We start from the raw sequence: 16,562 nt of genomic DNA, 5'->3' as shown, positions 1-16,562 counted from the left end.
CCTGATACCGCCTTAGGAGACCGGAATACAAAGAAAGGCGAAAGGCAGTCTTGCTCTCGAGGAGCGAGCTCCCGTTGGGAAGCATTTATTAAGCACCTACTAACCAGGAGGTGCCGGGCAGGCACCGCGCTCTCCCAGCCCTGCTTTAGGGAGACCACACTCGGACTTTCCACCTGGGCGCCGGGGGAAATAAAGTTTGGGAAAACTCCTCCTCGTGCACCTTCCACCTCCGAGGGCAGGCGGGAGCCCGGCCCAGGGACGCAGCTCCTACTCATTCATTGCGGACTCCCTCCCCTCCGGCTGCCGCAGGACACGAAGGGCTGCGGGGTTCCCGGGCTCGGACCTTCCCCTTCCCCCACCTCGGCCGGACCCTTTCCGACCTCCGCGCCCCACGTCCAGGGCCCCTCCCCCTCCGAGCAGACCCCTCCCCTTCCCCCTTACCGGGCCTGCGCCTCGTCCAAGCTCTGGTCGGTGATGGCCATGATCTGCTGCAGGATGTCGCCGGTGTCCTGGTGCGGGCCGGGTCCCGGGGCGGGTGGTGGGGGCCCCGGCGGCGGCGGCGGGAGGCGGTGCGGGGCCGCGGGCTCCAGCTCCTCGGCGTCGGGCGGCGGCAGGGGTAGGGGCGGGATCCCGGAGAGCGCCCCCCCAGGGTGCGTGGCTGCAGCCGCCGCCGCCGCCAGCAGCCGGGACGGGTCGTCCATGGCGCTGAGGGAGGGGGCGCCCGCGGGGCCTCTGGCACCGTCGTCGGCGACCAACAGCCCCGCGCCTCGCGACCGCCTCGCGCGTTCCGACAGGCCCCGCCGCGGGGGCGCGCGCCTGGCCCCGCCCCCGGCCGGCCGGCCGCTTTCCGCCCCCGCGGCGCGCTCCAGCGCGAGCCCGCCCCCGGCCACGCCCCGCGCCGCAGGGAGGCCGCCGGCTCCGTTACCCGGGGCAACAGCCTCCGCCTCTCCCTGCACTAGGAGGGTCCAAGCCTCGGCTTCAGGGACGCCCGCCCCACGTCCCTCCCTCAGACTTCTCCCCCTCCACCCCTATCCCCGCCTCCTCTACAGCAGAGGTCACTTTTGAGATGGGGGGCTGAGCCCCAAACTGACACTGGGCTGGAGGAGGCTGGATCCCAATCTGAGACAGGGGTGAGGGAAGCTGAGCCCCCCAGTCTGGGGCTAAACTTCAGGAGGCTGAGCCCAAACTGAGGTTAGGACAGGGCTGGATGAACCCCAGTCTGAGGCTGTCCTTTGGGGTAAAGTGAGGCTCCCTCCAGGGAATGGCTCTTCTAAAGAAGAATCAGACCTGGTGCCATGGGAAAGTCTTACTTCCTATTATCTTGGGGAAGAAGGAGTAGTCCCAGGGCTCTTGAGGTATCTCTTATAGACACAGCCCATCCTTTCTGTCCCTAGAGGAGCTTGCCTCTTCCAGGGAACTCTGGCCTCAAACGGATAGACACAGGACTGACTTGGGGGCCGAGGAAGGGACGGTGGAGTGGCAAGCCACTCCCCCTTCCCCATCTGCTCACACAGCACTCTCCTTTCCCAGACTATCACAGATAGTGATTGCTTTTAGACAAAGCAAGATGGAGAATCTTTGTCTCTGCTGGGCTGAGTGCTTTGAAAGTGTCACACCCTCTGGAAACTGGAGGCCCCAGGTTTCCAGGGGGACCAGTTGGATCAAGGGATATAGCCTTTATTTGTGGATCAGAAGACAGACCACCCACAGGAACAGAAGGGAGCTAGGACTGGTGCAGGGCTGTTCCAGGCAAAACCCCACTCCCATATCTGTTGAAGGGTCAGAAATGCCTAGCTTAGGTCAACACAAGAAAGGGTTCAATCAATGGAGGAGGGGGGAAGGGAAGCAGATTCCCAGCTCTGGCCTCTGGGGAAGTGTTGCGGGATGATAGGCAGATATTTCAGCCACCCATTTTCCTCACAGAATCAGATTCAACGAGGTTATGAATCCATGGTCCTTATTAATCCCTTTGATGTAGGAAGCAGATCCACAATGTCCAAACCAAGATCTGAAGGGAGCCCTATTCCAGCTCCCAAGGATTAAACAGTCAAGTGTTTGTAAAACTGTCAAATAAAAGCATCTCCCTTCTCCCCACTAGGTGGGGGTGGGAGTGAGGGACTACAGACAACCCTAGGATTACATCAGGGCAAATCAGTGGGGGATACTGGCACTGACCTTGATAGCCTATAGTCACAGTAGTCAGTTTCATCTCATTTGAAGGGGTTAAATCTCAGCCTGCCTTAGAGGCAGTTCACTATTCATTACCCCAGTTCATAGTAGTCAGTCCCCATCCCAATCAGTTATCAGTTCTGTCCCTTTGGTGTAGAGACAGCTAAAGGGAAGAATCCACTAGGGGATGGCCACTGTCAGGAAGACTGACCCTCATTCCAGGTCTTGGCCCATTTGGGGGTATGTGGCGAGAAGAACTCCTCCAACAGCCACAGAGTAGACGGCGGAAGGTGCTGCGCATCTCAGCATCCCGGCATGAATATACAACTGGGTTGACCAATGAGTTAGCCTCAGCCAGGAGCAAGAAGTATTTCTCCACAACTAAAACATTGCACGAATCACAGCCCAGTCCATCCAGAAGCAATACCACTTGGCCAGGTGTCCAGCAGACCACAAATGCCCCTAGGGATAGAGAACAGAGAAATTAGTAGTTGTTAGTGTGGGCTCAGTTAAGATGTTGCTCACTCTGAGGTATTTGGTCATTTAGGGTGGGTTATGTCATAGAGGAGTCAGTCATAGAGGAGTACCAATCACTCCAGAGGGGAGAATGGGTTATTTTCAAAGAAACCAGTCACTTTCAGGGGGAAGGGAAAATCAATCACAGCTGCTAGGTGGTCAGTCATTGTCAGAGAGGGTAGGCCACTGGAAGGGTAGAGGGCAGTCCAACCACTTTAAAGGAGGATATTATCATAGCTAGCATCAGATCAGTTAGAAGGGATTGGGACAGTTACTCTAAGGAGGATGAACCAAGAACATTACAGGTGAGTCAGTCACTTGCGGGGAGGGGGGGACGTCAATGGTAACTGGTAAGGGAGTCAATGAGTGGGTCAGTCATTGGGAGGGAGCTAGTCACTGAAGGGAGGAAGTCCACATTTTAGACAAAGTTCCCTCACCCAAAATGATGACCACCGTCTTGACTAGAGCAATTGTGGTTTCACGGTAGCGTGGGTGGAAGCCAGCATGTTGTGACATGCGATTCATGCGCCTTCGCACATAGAGGAAGATGCGTGCATAGACAGCTGCCATAAGCAGGAAGGCCAGCAGGTTGCCAAGGGCCCAGGAAGTCAGGAAGGTGCGGCTGTAGAGCGGAGCCAGGCGGGCACAGTGGTCCAGGTTACACAAGCAGTTCCAGTAGGAGGGCAAAAGTGCCAGGCCCAGTGCAACTACCCAACTGCCAGCCATGAGCAGCAGCACACGGCCCCGGGGTAGGAGGCTCAGTGGCTGCACAGCCATGACACTGCGGTGCCGCTCCACTGCGATGGCCAGAAGGTTGACGACAGAAGCACTGAGGCTAGCGTCCAGCAGGCCCTGCCGCAAAAACCAGACTCTCACTGAGAGCTGGGCTGTGCGGGGGCCTGTGTGCAGCATGAGAAACAGGTAGGCCAATCCTGCAAACAGATCGGCTGCAGCCAGGTTTCCTAGCAGATAGTAAATGGGCAGATGTAACCGCCGGTTGGAAATTATGGCCACGATGACCAGGAGGTTGGTCAGTAGAACCACTACACTGACAGTAAGCCCCAGGACCACCATTACCACATCCTTGGGCTGCCAGTCCAGACTCAGCTGCTTCCCACTGTAGTTGTAGAAGAAGCTTACAGATTCATTGTAGTAACAATGATCCATGACTGCAGCCAGAGCCTGGGGACACAAGAAGCTAGTGGTCAGTGAAGACAGAGGGAGAGGGAATAATCACTATGAGGACACAATTGTTGAGACATGGGGGAGGTAGAGGTCTGTCAAGTGAGAGGACCTGAAGGAGACAAAAGAGTTGGCTAGTAAAAGGACATGGATGGAAGGTAGTCAGGGGTGAGCAATGGGAGAGAGAGGATAGCCAATGAGGGAGAAATCAGTATGAGGAAACAGTGGTTCACTCAGTGAAAGGACATGGAAGAGGCAGCAATGGTCACTATGGAGATAGGACATTGGGCAACCAGGAAAGGGAAAAATTAGTGAAGAGACACAGGTGAGGGGCAGTCAGTAAGGAGAACCAGTTAAAGAAATGATATGGGAGCACAGAATGTGGTAGCTGGTATTTGCAAAGGAGAAGATCAGTCAGTTACTATGTGCTAAGCACATTAATTGTTTCTGGGATTATACAAAGGAAGGTAAAAACAGTTCTGGTACTCAAAGAGCTTAATATACTAACGAAGGAGATAACATAAATAAATAGGCATATGCAAGTTGGAGGCCAGCTAGGTGGTTCAGTGGATAGATTGCTGGGTCTGGAATCAAGAAACGAGTTCAAATCTGGTCTCAGATACTAGCTGTGTAACCCTAGATAAGTCATTTAACCTCTGTCTGCAAATGGCAAACTATTCCAGTACCTTTGCCAAGAAAACCCACGTGGACAGCATTGGTGTGCTATGGTCCATGGGGTCACAAAGAGTCAGACACGACTGATTGAACAACAATATACAAATCAAATACAGAGAACCTTAGAAGCAAAGGCTAGAAGCTGGGGAGAGGAATGGGAAACTGGGAAAGGCTTTCTGCAGAAGGTGACAGTCAAGCTGACCCATTAAAGAACTCAGGGATACCAAGAGATACAGGTAGGGAGAAAGCATTCCAAGCATGGGGGACATCCAGTACAAATACAGAGGTGAGAAAAGGAGTTTCAACTGTGTTGAAATAGGCTGACATTCAGAGAGGGGTAAAATGCGACAACTGAAGAAAAGGAAGGAGGCCAGATTGTAAAGAGTCTTAATTACCAAACAAAAGAGTTCTTATTTGGTCTTGGAGGTAAAAAAGAGCAACTGGACTTTGAGTGTGTGTGGGAGTGACATGCTTTATGAAAATCACTCATAGTTGTGTGGAAGGTGAATTGGAATGGCAAGAAACTTGAGGCAGGAAGATCAGCCAGCAAGCTATTGCAGTAATCCAGGTAAGAGGTGATGAGGGTGGTGGCTGTGTCAGAGAAGAGAAGGGGATATTTACAGGGGATCTGGTAAAAGTAGAAGGGGCAGGACTTGCTGGCAGATTGGGTAAGTGGAATGAGAGGAGTCCAGAATGACATTTAGATTGGGAGTGAGGGTGACTTGGAAGATGATAGTGCCCTTAACAATAACAAGAAAACTGAGAAAGGGAGGTTTGGAGGAGGCTTTAATGAGCTATTTTGGAGACATTGAGTTTGAGAAGGCTCCAAGACATCCAGTTAGGGATGTCCAAAAAGGTAGCAGGTGATATAAGATCAGAGCTCAGAAGAAAAACTAGGGCTGGAAACATTCGATTTGGGAAACACCTTCATAGAAAGCACTGAACCCAGGAGAGTTGGTGAAATAGACACAGAAGAGGGTACACAGAGAAAAAAGAGGGCCCAGGACAGAGTCAAAGGGTACACCTACAGTTATAAGTCAGGACAAGGATGAAGATCCAGCAAAGGAGATTGAGAAGGAGCAGTCAGAGAGGTGGGTGAGGGAAGTGAGAGTGGGTGGCATGGTGAAGGGGGGGACCAGAGGTGTCAACCTAAGAGGAAACACTCCACCCCATCCCACAAAAACCGGTTGGTCAGTAGAAAGTAGTGTCACAAAAACCAAAAGAAAGGAGTTTCCAACAGGAGGTGACTGTCTTCTGCTGGGAACAGGGAGATATGTAGAGAGGAGAGGTGAGGAGAAGAGAGGAGATGGGAGGGGCGGGAGAGAGGGAAAACATCTCCAACAGCTTCCTTGGAATGAAAGCAATACCAGTGAGAAGCTCTCATGCACGCTGAGAGAGGGGACCTCCTCAAAGACGCTCTAGGCAGACCTGAAACAGAGGACCCCCCTCCCGCCCGCGGTAGTGCTGGCACTTGGGGGTCTATCTTTGGGCAGGGCAGTCTGGTCAGGCAGGGTTTTGCCGCCCCCCACACACACATTTGGGTCAGCGGGCAGCTTTAGAGGCTCCTAACAACCGACGGCTTCACCCCCTTTTCCAACACTAACAACTCCGTGGGCTGCCGCCCTCCCCTCTCCAGTCTAGGACCCAGCAAACGTCCCAGCCCCTCTCACCGAGGCGGCTCCCGCCCAGCAGCCCCAAAAAAGGAGCCCGCCTCCTACCCCCTAACTTTTCCCACATTCCTCCCGGCCCCTTCCCCTTCCTCCAACTCTAAGAAGTCTTTTGGTCCCTCCTCCCATCAGCTCCCTCCGGTAGGATTGAAAAGAGACCCCCCCCCCCCAACCCCTCCCCCGCCCCTTCCCGTTGGAACTCCGTTTGCAAGTAAAGCCCCAATTCCCAGGCGCAGAGTCCCAGCTCAGGGCCGAGCCGTCTCCGCGCCCTCTCCCCAGGTCCGCCCGCCACAAAGCCCTTCCGGCCCTCTCCCCCATCCCGGGCCCGCCACCGAGCCCCCTCCCCACCCAATCGCCGGCCCGCCAGAAGTCACCTACAGCCCTCTCTCCCGTCCCAGGCCCGCCGCGGAGCCCCTAAGTCTCCCACCCACAACCCCCCCCAAGGCAGCCACGGACCCCCCACCCCTCCTCTCCCGGACCCCCTTCTCCCAGAGCCAGAGACCTGCGACCACCTGGAGCCGGTTTCTCCGCGTGCGACCCTGTGGGAGGTGCCAGGGCGGGCGGGCGGGGCTGGAGGCAGGGGGCGGTTCCCTGAGTTTTCGGCAGAATCTCGGCCCTGCCCAACTTCTCCGGCCCGAACCCGGGGCCAGCTACACTGCCTACCTGCGGAGGAAGGCTCCTGGAAGGCCTCTCTTACACTTCATTTTTAAGGAGAATGTAAACTCTTTGAAGGTAGAAAGCATTTCTTTTTTTTTTTGTCTTTGTAACCGCAAAGCTGCTACTTATGAAACCTAACAAATGCTTGTTGAATTAAGCGCTGGGAAATTTGCTCCGTGCCCTCCTTCTGAGCCAGGGGTGGGGTGGGGTGGAGTAGGTGTTTCCTCTTAGGCTGGCACCTCTGGTCCCCCTCTTCACCATGCCACCCACTCTCACTTCCCTCACCAGCCTCTGAACCTCGTAGCTTGGCCAAGGCTGTTAGAGTCTGTGCTCTCTTTGATCCCTCAGATGGTCACCTCTGCTCTATATATAATCCAAGTCAGACAACCAGAAACAAGGAAGGCAGAGAAATTTATTGACTGCGAGTTATTGACTGCTAGTTAATTGACTGCTAGCAATGGTCAGTGAGAGCCAAGGAAATATGGTCAGTCTAACCGCTCTGAATGACCAGAAAATGACCTGCATTGACTCTGAGGCTCTCAGGATGGGGAGGAAGGATTATAAATCACAAATGGTCCTCAGCCTCCTCAAACTGAGGCCGGAGCTCAGGCTGGGGCTGGGATTGGGGCTGGAGCTCAGGCTGGGGCAGGGGCTGAGGCTGGAGCTCAGGCTGGGGCAGGGGCAGGGGCTGGGGCTGGAGCTCAGGCTGGGGTTGGGGCTGGGACTGATAGGGCAGGGGTCGGGACTGAGGCTCTGACTCAGGGCAGCAGGGAAATTCCCTGCTATCCTGAGACCCTTCTCTCTGGAGTTTGGAGAGGAGTCGGGCTGTCTCCTGGGTAATTTCAAAGTGCTTTGGCAGTTTGGCTCGGCGAAGGGGGCTGCCTTCTGGGGAGGCACCGGTCCAAGGCCCCTGGCCCCGAAGGCTTCCACGACGCTCCTTGATAGGGGCTTCCTCACAGAGTTTAGAGGCCACCAGGGCCAAGCTGGACAACTGGTGGATGACTGGCTTGACTCCCCCTGCCCGGGGATATTTCACAGGCTGGCGACTAAAATGACCCCGGGACTGTGTCCCTAGAGGGGTTTCCTCACGAACTTGATCGAAATCTGAAAGAGGAAAGGGGGCTAATTAATTCTAGCCTCCCTAAATCTTCTTCCAACATTATTGATACAGATACATTCCTCAGAGAATTATTCCCTGGAATATTGTACCTCTAGGCCCCCCACAGATATCCCCAGGTCATCAGTATCCCAAGTTCTGAAGTGGACTGAGTACTGGACTTGGAGTCAGGAATTGTTCAGTGGTATCAAACTCTTCATGATTCTGTGGACCACACTGTCCATGGGGTTTTCTTGGCAAAAATATGAGAGGGGTTTGCAATTTCCTTCTCCGGTGGATTAAGGCAAATAGAGGTTAAGTGATTTGCCCAGGGTCACACAGCTAGTTAAGTTTCTGAGGCTGGATTTGAACTCAGGTCTTCCTGACTTCAGACTCAATATTTTATCCACTCAGCTATCTAGCTACCTCTGAAGTCAATAATATCTGAGTTCAAATAGAAACTTACTAGCTGTTTAACTCTGAACAAGTCACTTAACCTCTCTGCCTCATTTTCCGCATCTGTAAAATGGGGACAACAGCATCCATCTCCCAGGGTTTTTGTAAGGATAAATAAGACAATATCTCTAAAATGCTTTGCAAACCTATGTAAACGCTAGCTATTATTACTACTAGAAATAATTCAATTCACTTAGGGCAACAGTATGCCAAACCTCTCAGGGACGTTCAAGATATCAATGCTGTCAGCCCTTCCTCAGTTACCTCCCAGAGTAACCCCTAAATCTTTGAGGCAGTCATGTCTACCTAAGATGTCCCAGACTCAAGTTCCAAATACTCCCAGTTGTTTCTAACTACTACACTCACCTTCTCCCTCTGCTGAGGGGTTCCCCACGACCCATTCAATGAGATCACCTTTGGACGGAGTCTGTGAAGAGAATCATGAGTATGACCCCAAGAGACAGACTCAAGAGGTCCCAACTCCGAGACTCAGAGTCTGATCCAGGATAGAACTACAGACCTGGGACAGAAATAGAGACCTACAGGTGCTGACCTGGCTCAAAAGGTTTAGCCCAAGACAGGTAGTCTAACCCAAAGACCTTCAGAGAGTCTCAGCTCAGATCGACTCAGAGATTTTAAGTTGGCTTGGAGACAAAGAAACCCCCAAAGTCAAACCCAATGCCAAAAGCATCTAAACTGGGACAGAGAGAGAGAAATTCTGAGAGTTTACCTGAGACAGACCCATACCGCCTTACCTCGGCCATGGACAGGCACACAGAGATGGATTCCTACTCTGTGAGCCAGGCCCAGGACAGACCCCAGCACAGTGCTAGAATCAGAAGTGTTCAGGACCCCTCAAAAATCTCACTGTTCCCTATTCCTTGTAAATCCTTAGAGAGTTTCTTAAAAAGTCAATGATTTTTCCACTTAGTCAGCAGAATTTACACAGAAACTTCACAACTTCTGGAGGAAATCTCTCTGATAACATAAAACATTCCCTCAGGTTTGCTGTAATTTGGGCAAGTTCATGCTTTCACATGCATCATCAGATTTCTAGGAGGTACCATTCCCCACCCCTACCATTTCCTATGGGACTCAGAATGTCATTTCGTCTTTACAATTTACTTATACTATTTCTCATCACCTCTGACACTGTAGCACACACATGCACACATATCCCCCAACTGTAGCACACTATTCTTTCTTCCCTATTACCCTACTGTTCCCATTCCCCTCCCCCATTACCCTTAAACTGTTGCTTCACCACTTCCCTTGACTCAGCCCAGGTTCTTTGGTAGTATACAAGACCTCTGGAGAGGTTGTGTACTAGAGAGGCCTAGAGACTGACTAGAAATGGACCCTACCTCATCAGATGATGCTTGGACCCCTGGAGAACCAGACCCTTCTTCAGCAGAGGTCTGGGTCGCAAGATCAGGAGTTCCAGAGTCGGATATTTCTGCAGTGGTTGGAGGGAGTTCTTCCATCCCAAAGACATGCTCATAGTGGACAATAAGGAACTCAATCATCTGGGCCTGGTATCCTGAGTCCAGGAGACAGGTGGCTGGGCTGGTGCTGACCCCACCCTGGCCCTTTGGTGGCCGAAGCAGCGTTGGCCCAAACACGATGCCCAAGTTGTTGGCTGACATCTTGTTTTCCTCAAACCTTGAGGCCACCCTGGAAGAAGACCTGGGTTCAGAAGACCTAGAGACCTCTGCCTAGCTCCTTGCCCTAGCCTCAGCCCCAACCTTACCTGAACAGATGGGCCACCAGGTGCCGAAGAGTATTGTAGTTAGAGCCAGGCAACTGTCTCAGAAGAGTTCTCAGGGCACTAACAGCTTCAGCCGCAGGGTCAGCATTGGGGCTGGGATCAAGACTGAGTTCAGGTTCAGAGTTCCCTGAGGCATTTGATGATACTTCTGGTTGCAAGGTCTTAGCCAGAGAGATGAAGGCCCCATAGAGTTGGGAGGGGATGATAGAATCTGTAAGCTGGGAAAACAAGGAGTGTTCTGGCTTTACACCCAGAAGAGATCTTGATTTCTTGCTCTACCCTCCTATCCCTCATGGGCTCCCATCTTCCCCACCTGGCTTCCCTCTTTTAGTCTCCCAAGCCTAGTACCCAAGTGCAGTCCTCCACCATCCTTCTTGGCTTCCTGATTCCCCCTTCCCGTCTGGCCTGAGCCTCACCTCCTTAAGGAAGTGCTTGAGTACTCCAGTGACATCGTGGGGAGAGTTATCCGACAACTCCACCAAGGCCCAGCCATTTTCAAAGGCCTGACATAGCCGCTCTACTCGAACCCGGGATCCGCTGATTCGGTAAATACCCTGAGGATTGGAGTTTTAAGCCATGAAGCCAAGGGGTCATGTAAGGCCTGAATCTTTCAGAGTTCATGGGTCCATCATAAGATACTGGGTAGTCAAGGGTCAGATGGTTGACTCACGGATCATGGTCTGGCCAGGGGTCATTAGGAGTCAAGGCCTGAACCAGAGAATTGATTCCTCCCTCACCCCATACCTAGAATACATTCCCTCTCCATCTCTTGCTCAACAAGACCACCAGTTCCTTCAAAGTTTAACTCAAGTGCCTCATCTTAAAGGAAACCTATGATGATCTCCTTAATTGCTAATTCCCCCTGTTACTTAAAATATATTTGTTTAATTTTTTAATCTATACATTGGTTTCTCAAGGGCAGGGACTGTCATTTTTGTCACTGTATCCCCAGTACCCTAGCACAATGTGTGACACACAGTAGGCACTTAAATACTTATTAAATAGAATTGACTTGGCACCTGTACACTGAGGGCACGGTGCTCAATTTCAGCAGTGCATTTGATGACCAAGAAGGGCACCTCCTCTGGGAAATCCCTGGGCAGCTGTAGAAAATCAACTCCAAAAAGCTGAGTTCGGGCTGGGAGCTTCCTGTGGCCACACAGGATCAGTAAAGACTGCTGGCAACGCTTGTGGCAGGCCAAAGAGCACTGCAGGATTGATCATAAAGGGGTTGAGTGTCACTTGGAATCATGGAAAGCCTGAGAGTCATCAAGGGGCAAGAAGTCAGAGAGGAGTTGGGGTCACAATACCTCCTCACACTCGATCCCGCTGACCATGAAGGTCTCACACTCACGGCACTTAGCTGGACCTCGAAGCTTTCGAAAACGGTGAGTCTGGGCTGCACTGGACAGTGTCCATTTCTTCTCATTGTCTGCTCCATCCCCAAGCTCTGGGGGTCAGTAGGGAAGGGATATTCAGGTTAGGGCTGCCCAAGTCTGGCCCCTGATTCCCCTCTTTTGAAGGTTATCTGAGAATTCAGAGTGTGGGGATCATTTAGGAGGATGAGTCACAAGGAGAAGAGAGATGCTCTCACTTTTTCTATACCTATGAGGCTGAAGGGATGATGTCCAAAATTAAAACCTCACCAGGGCTGGATGTAGGAGAGTCTAGAGACCGAGTCTCACTGCTTCCACCTATACTGTCCACATCACTGCCTAGAGAGATGCCCAGGCTCCCTGGATGGAGACAATGGCAGCTTGTGAGTATAAATCATTCTGGGTGCTCCATCACCTCACTCCGATCTCCCCAAAACATCTCGCCCTCACCATGGTCCCCAGGATCCTCCCAAGGGTTGAGCTCCAATAAGGATTCATTGGACTGCAATGATTGCTGAGATGGAACCTTCTTTCGAGTATCCAGAGGGGAGCTGAAGGGAGTTAGAGATGAGTGCTGAGCCCATTCAGGCACTAGAATCCTCTCACATCCCCCTTGGCCTGACCCACTAGGTACTGACCATCCCTTGAATATTGATCCAAAGACATCCTACCTGTGTGCTGAGGCCACAAACTCCTGGAAGGAGAAATCTGGTGGGGCTGGAGGTGGAGGCTCTGGCCACATTGTCTGTACAAATTCAAGGTACCGCTGGCCAGGCTCAAAGGGCGTACAGCATTCACTAAGGGCTGAGAAACCCTGGGGTCCTCGTTGAGCCAGGTCCCCTCGAAGGCTGAAGAGGTACAGGGACACCTAGAAGCATAGATCCTTTATTGGTCGCTCAGAAACCCAGAAATTTCCCCTTCCCAATATTCTCAAACCTTCACAGGCCCTCAAATCTTCCTTAAGGGAACAGAAATCTAAGAGACACCCCTATCCCAACACTTACCTTCTTGAGCTCCACATCCCCCTGAAGCAACATTTTCCGGACACAGGACACAATTCTCTGTTTTGTAGCCTCCAGATCCCGCTGCCGGAGGTTGGCCTCCCGGATACAGGCCTGATAGTGAGTTTCAGCCTCCAGTGCCTGGGGAAACCAAGGTATGGAGAGGGAAGGGAAACTGAGGCACAGGGAGTGAGAGGAAACAGAAACACTGGGGGAGATGCTCACACTGAGCATCACACCTTGGCCTGAGCATCCTCCCGTGAACGGCGTCTTCGCTCTTGCTGCTTGCTGGGGATCTCAGGAAGGCCTGAGATTCGAGCCTGTGCATCCTCACTCCTCTGCAGGTACTGGACCCGAGCTCGCCGTAAGGCCAGCACTGCTTCATTCTGGGGTCAGAGGTCAGGGTCAGTGGTGGTAGGGGTCAGGGATGAGCAGGTACCTCCCTCTCCCCTGGCATTCCCCTCACCATCCTCTTCTGTTCACGAGCCCACTGGGCCTTCATCTCTTTCCGTCTTTTCTCTATTTCATTCCTCTGGGCCACCAGGGGCTGCAGGGATAGAGAACAGGATTGAGTGGAAGCTCTTTGAGAAAGTCTTATGTAGCTGTGGGACTCCCTACCTGCTCAACTCTTCCCAGGAGGAGTCAGTGAGGATGCAGGCACACACGCATGCCCACATACATACGTCTTACACACACACGGACCTGGTAATAATTCTGTTTCTGCTGGGCCAGTATCTGCAGTGTCAGGTCTCCGAGGATGAAGTCCTGCTCTAAGAAGAGCCCATAGACGTCTCGGAGTGGTCCTGGAGGATGCTGGGGAAGGGGCACAAATCAAGAGCGGAAGCTAGAGAGTTAAAGGACCACAGCCTGATAGAGCTGGATATGACCTTACAGACCTAGATCAACTGACCCTCTGGGCCCAAGGCCACTGGAGACCAGCATCAGAGCCAGGATTGAGTCTAGCTCTTCTGACTCCTAGGCCTGGGTTCTTTCCTCCACAGGAAAGGAGACAGGAGGCAGGGGCTGAGGGAGGATGGGGATGGGGATGGGGAACAGGGGAATGACTCTGAGTAGGGTTAATAGGGCCATACCTGTTGCCGGATGGATACCTTTGCTGCCTCAGCGAGCTTCATGATGTTTTTGGAAAATTCTAGCTCTGGAAAGGGAAAAATGAAATCAAATCTGAGCTTAGGGGTCATGGCTGGGAATAGATGATTATAAAGGGTCAGAGGTGGAGACAGAGCAAGAGAGTGTCAAAGTCAGAAGGCTGGATTAAAGACTGGGGCCCAGAGGTTAAGGTTAGTGTCCAAAGGCAGAGTGAAGACAAAGGCAGAAGCCAGAAGTCAAGGGACAGCGCTGGGGTTTGGCCAGGAATCACCATAGTTTGCTCTCTTTTCAGTCCAGCTCAGAATCTCTTTGAGGTGTCTGCTCCACATCTTGGCATAATCCAAGGCGGCCTCCACACCCCCTTCACTGCGCACAAGTCGGGTATCCAGTTCCTCCCCTTGGGAAATAGGGTCAACTGAAGGAACCATGCCAAACCTTAACCTGACCCCACACCCCAGCCCTTGACTCCAACCTATACCTGTGAGAAGAACAGGGTCTCCTGGGAAGGGGCTGCTCCAGCTTTGGGTCTCACTAATCTAAGGGAAAAACTCAGTGTTTGGCCAGTAGTCACTGACCCCTGAACCCTTCCCTAGGACCTAAGTAGGAATTCTTAGAGGTATCAGCAGATCCAATCCTTCCCTCTCCCTCTCCTCTTACCTCCACTCCTGGCTCAGGGTTATCCAATGGCTCTGAGTCTCCAACCAACATTTCCACAGCCCTGGAGGTGGGGATAGGGGTGGAGCTAGGTTAGGGTGTCCCCACAGTTGAGTCTGTCTGGGCTGGGGGTCAGTGGGTTTTGGATTTCTGGGGCTTAGGGGGTCATCTTGCAGGACTCTGGGGTTGAGGCTTATCTTTCTCCCTTCTCCCTCCCTCCCCCCACTCACGAATTTCCCAAGGAAATCTCCAGGTTGTCCAGGCTCCTGAAGATCTCACTGTAACGATTTCTGTTCTCAGTGCCCCGAGTCTGGGGGAGACCTGGAGGTGGGACAGGGGTGTAGAAAGGGTTGTACACACCCCAATTATACTTGTCTCATGCGCACTGACCGCCTCACGTTGAGGCAGGTGTTCCTGAGCTTGCATGAAATTTCAATCCTAGCAAGACTCAGACCCCTTCTGCCTTCCGGGTCCGAGTTTTTAATCCCAGTTAGGGCTCCAGGAACTCACCGATGCACAGACGTTGACACGTGTGTGTACACCGGATTCCAGGTAAGCATACACATAGACACACACACAAATGCCTGCACGCAGACTAGCTCATGGAGGGACAATGGTGCTTCTTCAACGTCCCTGGGCCTTTCCCCCACCCCATTCCACATTCAGCAGAAGCAGAAGCAGACACTTCCCCCACCTTGGCAACCGGATGGGGGAGGGCCGGGCATGAGGGCGAGGAGGGGGTGGCTGTGGGGAAAGGAGGAGGGGGGAACTTGCACCCTCATATCCCCCTCATACCGAGCTGAGCTTCTTCCATGGCTCCAGGTGCAGGCCCAGGGGGCTGCTAGGTGGAGGTGACCGGATGCAGCAACATTAGGGGCCAACCTCTCCCCTCCCCCCACCCCCCAGGCTTCCTGCTTCCGTATGGGGACCCGCCCCCCATGCACAGGGCGGGGACACGCCCGGCGGGAAGTTCACGGTGCCCCCAGTTTCTGGCTCCCGCCTCCATGTGCTGCTTCAAGCTGAGCAGGCCCGGGGGGATGAAGTTTGGTTCGCTGGCCGGCATTGCCAGCCCTGGTCACCATCCGAGCTGGAACCTGGGCAGGGACCGGGAACCTGCCTCCTGCCCCGTCGGACCCAGACACCCCGGGACGCACAGCCCGAGGGCTTCTCCGAGACCCGCCCTGCCCAGGCCCCGCCCCTCGCTTGGGGCCCCGCCCCCTCGCTCGGGGCCCCGCCCTCTCACCTTGCACCGCGCTGACTAGGGCTGCCGCAGCCCCCCAGACATGTGGTCCTGCCAGCCCTGGGTACCGGGTCTGGAGCTCGGCCACTGCCTGAAGCAGGTTCCTCAGGTGAGCCTTTAGGGGGTCGGACCCAGCTCCGCCTGCGGGAAGACGGTGTGAAGGTCCTTCCCCCGCCCCCGCCTCCGCTCTGTGGGTCTGGCCCCCGTCTGCCAGCTGCACCCCCCATCACTCACAGCCCTCACGGCACAGCGCCCGAAAGTTGAGGAATTTCCCGTTGATAAGGCGGAGGTGCGCCGAGATACGGCGGAGCTGGCCCGGTGAGTTCCAGCCAGCGTTGAGTCCAGGCATCTCCTGGGCCAACACCCCTGGGGGTCCCAGGCATCCGGCTTGCTCAGGGGGCTCCCCCACAGCCCCAGCCCGGCTCATAGTTTTCTGGCAGATGTGGACCATGGGCTGCTCCGGGAATGGTACTGGCCCCAGCTGGCTCAGGGCCTCCTTGTGAGAACCCCAGGTCACAGGAGCCCAGTGATCGTGTTTCTGGGTGGCCTTCACAGGTTGGGACAGACGCAGGGGGCTGCCCTAGCCAGGTCGTGGTGAGGGTGGCTCGGCCACATTCCAGCTCCTGGCTGACAAGCTAAGTATTAACCTCTCCCTGACTGGGTAGGCTGGGAACTAGCCAAGCAGGGGAGGAACCTTATAAAGAGGAGAGGCAATACTCCAGCTTGAAATCTGGGACAGGCAGTCCAAACAGTCCCAGACTGAAGCCTCTGGTCCTCTTACTGCTGCCCCATGGAGTTCACAGCCATTAGGGAGTAAGGAAAGGGAAAGATATCTGACATGTAGAGGGGAAGGATCTGGACCACCTTTTGTTGGTTCATAGGATGGTAGGAAAAACAACCCTCTCTCCATTTAAAAAAAAAAATTAAATGAGGGGAGAGTTAATGGAAGCCCAAAGCAAGTACCAGCTAGACCAGTTGTTGGGAATGGACAGAGGGTG

The 16,562-nt window shown here is 53.6% G+C and overlaps 3 protein-coding genes across 5 annotated transcripts in view; all 3 read right to left on the bottom strand.

The window, feature by feature from the left end:
* The window catches only part of PBX4 (PBX homeobox 4), a 57,796-nt gene extending 57,001 nt beyond the window's left edge, over positions 1-795 (bottom strand). Inside the window, exon 1 of the mRNA XM_072602484.1 lies at positions 442-795. Coding sequence (XP_072458585.1) covers positions 442-701 — 260 coding nt within the window. The 5' untranslated portion in view covers positions 702-795. The remainder of the gene's footprint in view (positions 1-441) is intronic.
* Positions 796-1,656: 861 nt separating this feature from the next.
* Positions 1,657-6,765, bottom strand: LPAR2 (lysophosphatidic acid receptor 2). 2 transcript variants are annotated; one of them, XM_072602470.1, is made up of 3 exons: positions 6,712-6,765; positions 3,123-3,867; positions 1,657-2,631 (listed from the first exon to the last, which is right to left on the bottom strand). In XM_072602470.1, the coding sequence occupies exons 2-3, from the start codon at positions 3,850-3,852 to the stop codon at positions 2,333-2,335; spliced, it is 1,029 nt and encodes a 342-aa protein (XP_072458571.1). In that variant the 5' UTR covers positions 3,853-3,867; positions 6,712-6,765; the 3' UTR covers positions 1,657-2,332. The 2 variants fall into 2 exon arrangements, with proteins under 2 accessions (XP_072458571.1, XP_072458572.1); XM_072602471.1 differs by lacking the exon at positions 6,712-6,765 and adding an exon at positions 5,910-5,997 and having other exon boundaries at positions 1,941-2,631.
* A 493-nt stretch (positions 6,766-7,258) lies between these two features.
* On the bottom strand, positions 7,259-16,110 carry GMIP (GEM interacting protein). Of its 2 annotated transcripts, XM_072602468.1 has the most exons (21): positions 15,799-16,110; positions 15,568-15,705; positions 14,555-14,645; positions 14,328-14,388; positions 14,149-14,206; positions 13,942-14,067; positions 13,655-13,719; positions 13,266-13,376; positions 13,030-13,110; positions 12,803-12,949; positions 12,567-12,704; positions 12,234-12,430; positions 12,013-12,113; positions 11,833-11,922; positions 11,497-11,636; positions 11,206-11,394; positions 10,603-10,740; positions 10,169-10,404; positions 9,783-10,092; positions 8,785-8,845; positions 7,259-7,970 (listed from the first exon to the last, which is right to left on the bottom strand). In XM_072602468.1, the coding sequence occupies exons 1-21, from the start codon at positions 16,013-16,015 to the stop codon at positions 7,432-7,434; spliced, it is 3,234 nt and encodes a 1,077-aa protein (XP_072458569.1). In that variant the 5' UTR covers positions 16,016-16,110; the 3' UTR covers positions 7,259-7,431. The 2 variants fall into 2 exon arrangements, with proteins under 2 accessions (XP_072458569.1, XP_072458570.1); XM_072602469.1 differs by lacking the exons at positions 15,568-15,705; positions 15,799-16,110 and adding an exon at positions 15,120-15,237.
* Positions 16,111-16,562: the final 452 nt, after the last annotated feature.

The sequence above is a fragment of the Notamacropus eugenii genome, chromosome 4 (genome assembly GCF_028372415.1).
Source record: "Notamacropus eugenii isolate mMacEug1 chromosome 4, mMacEug1.pri_v2, whole genome shotgun sequence".
Lineage (NCBI taxonomy): Eukaryota > Metazoa > Chordata > Mammalia > Diprotodontia > Macropodidae > Notamacropus > Notamacropus eugenii.
This window is presented reverse-complemented; position numbering and strand designations above follow the sequence as displayed.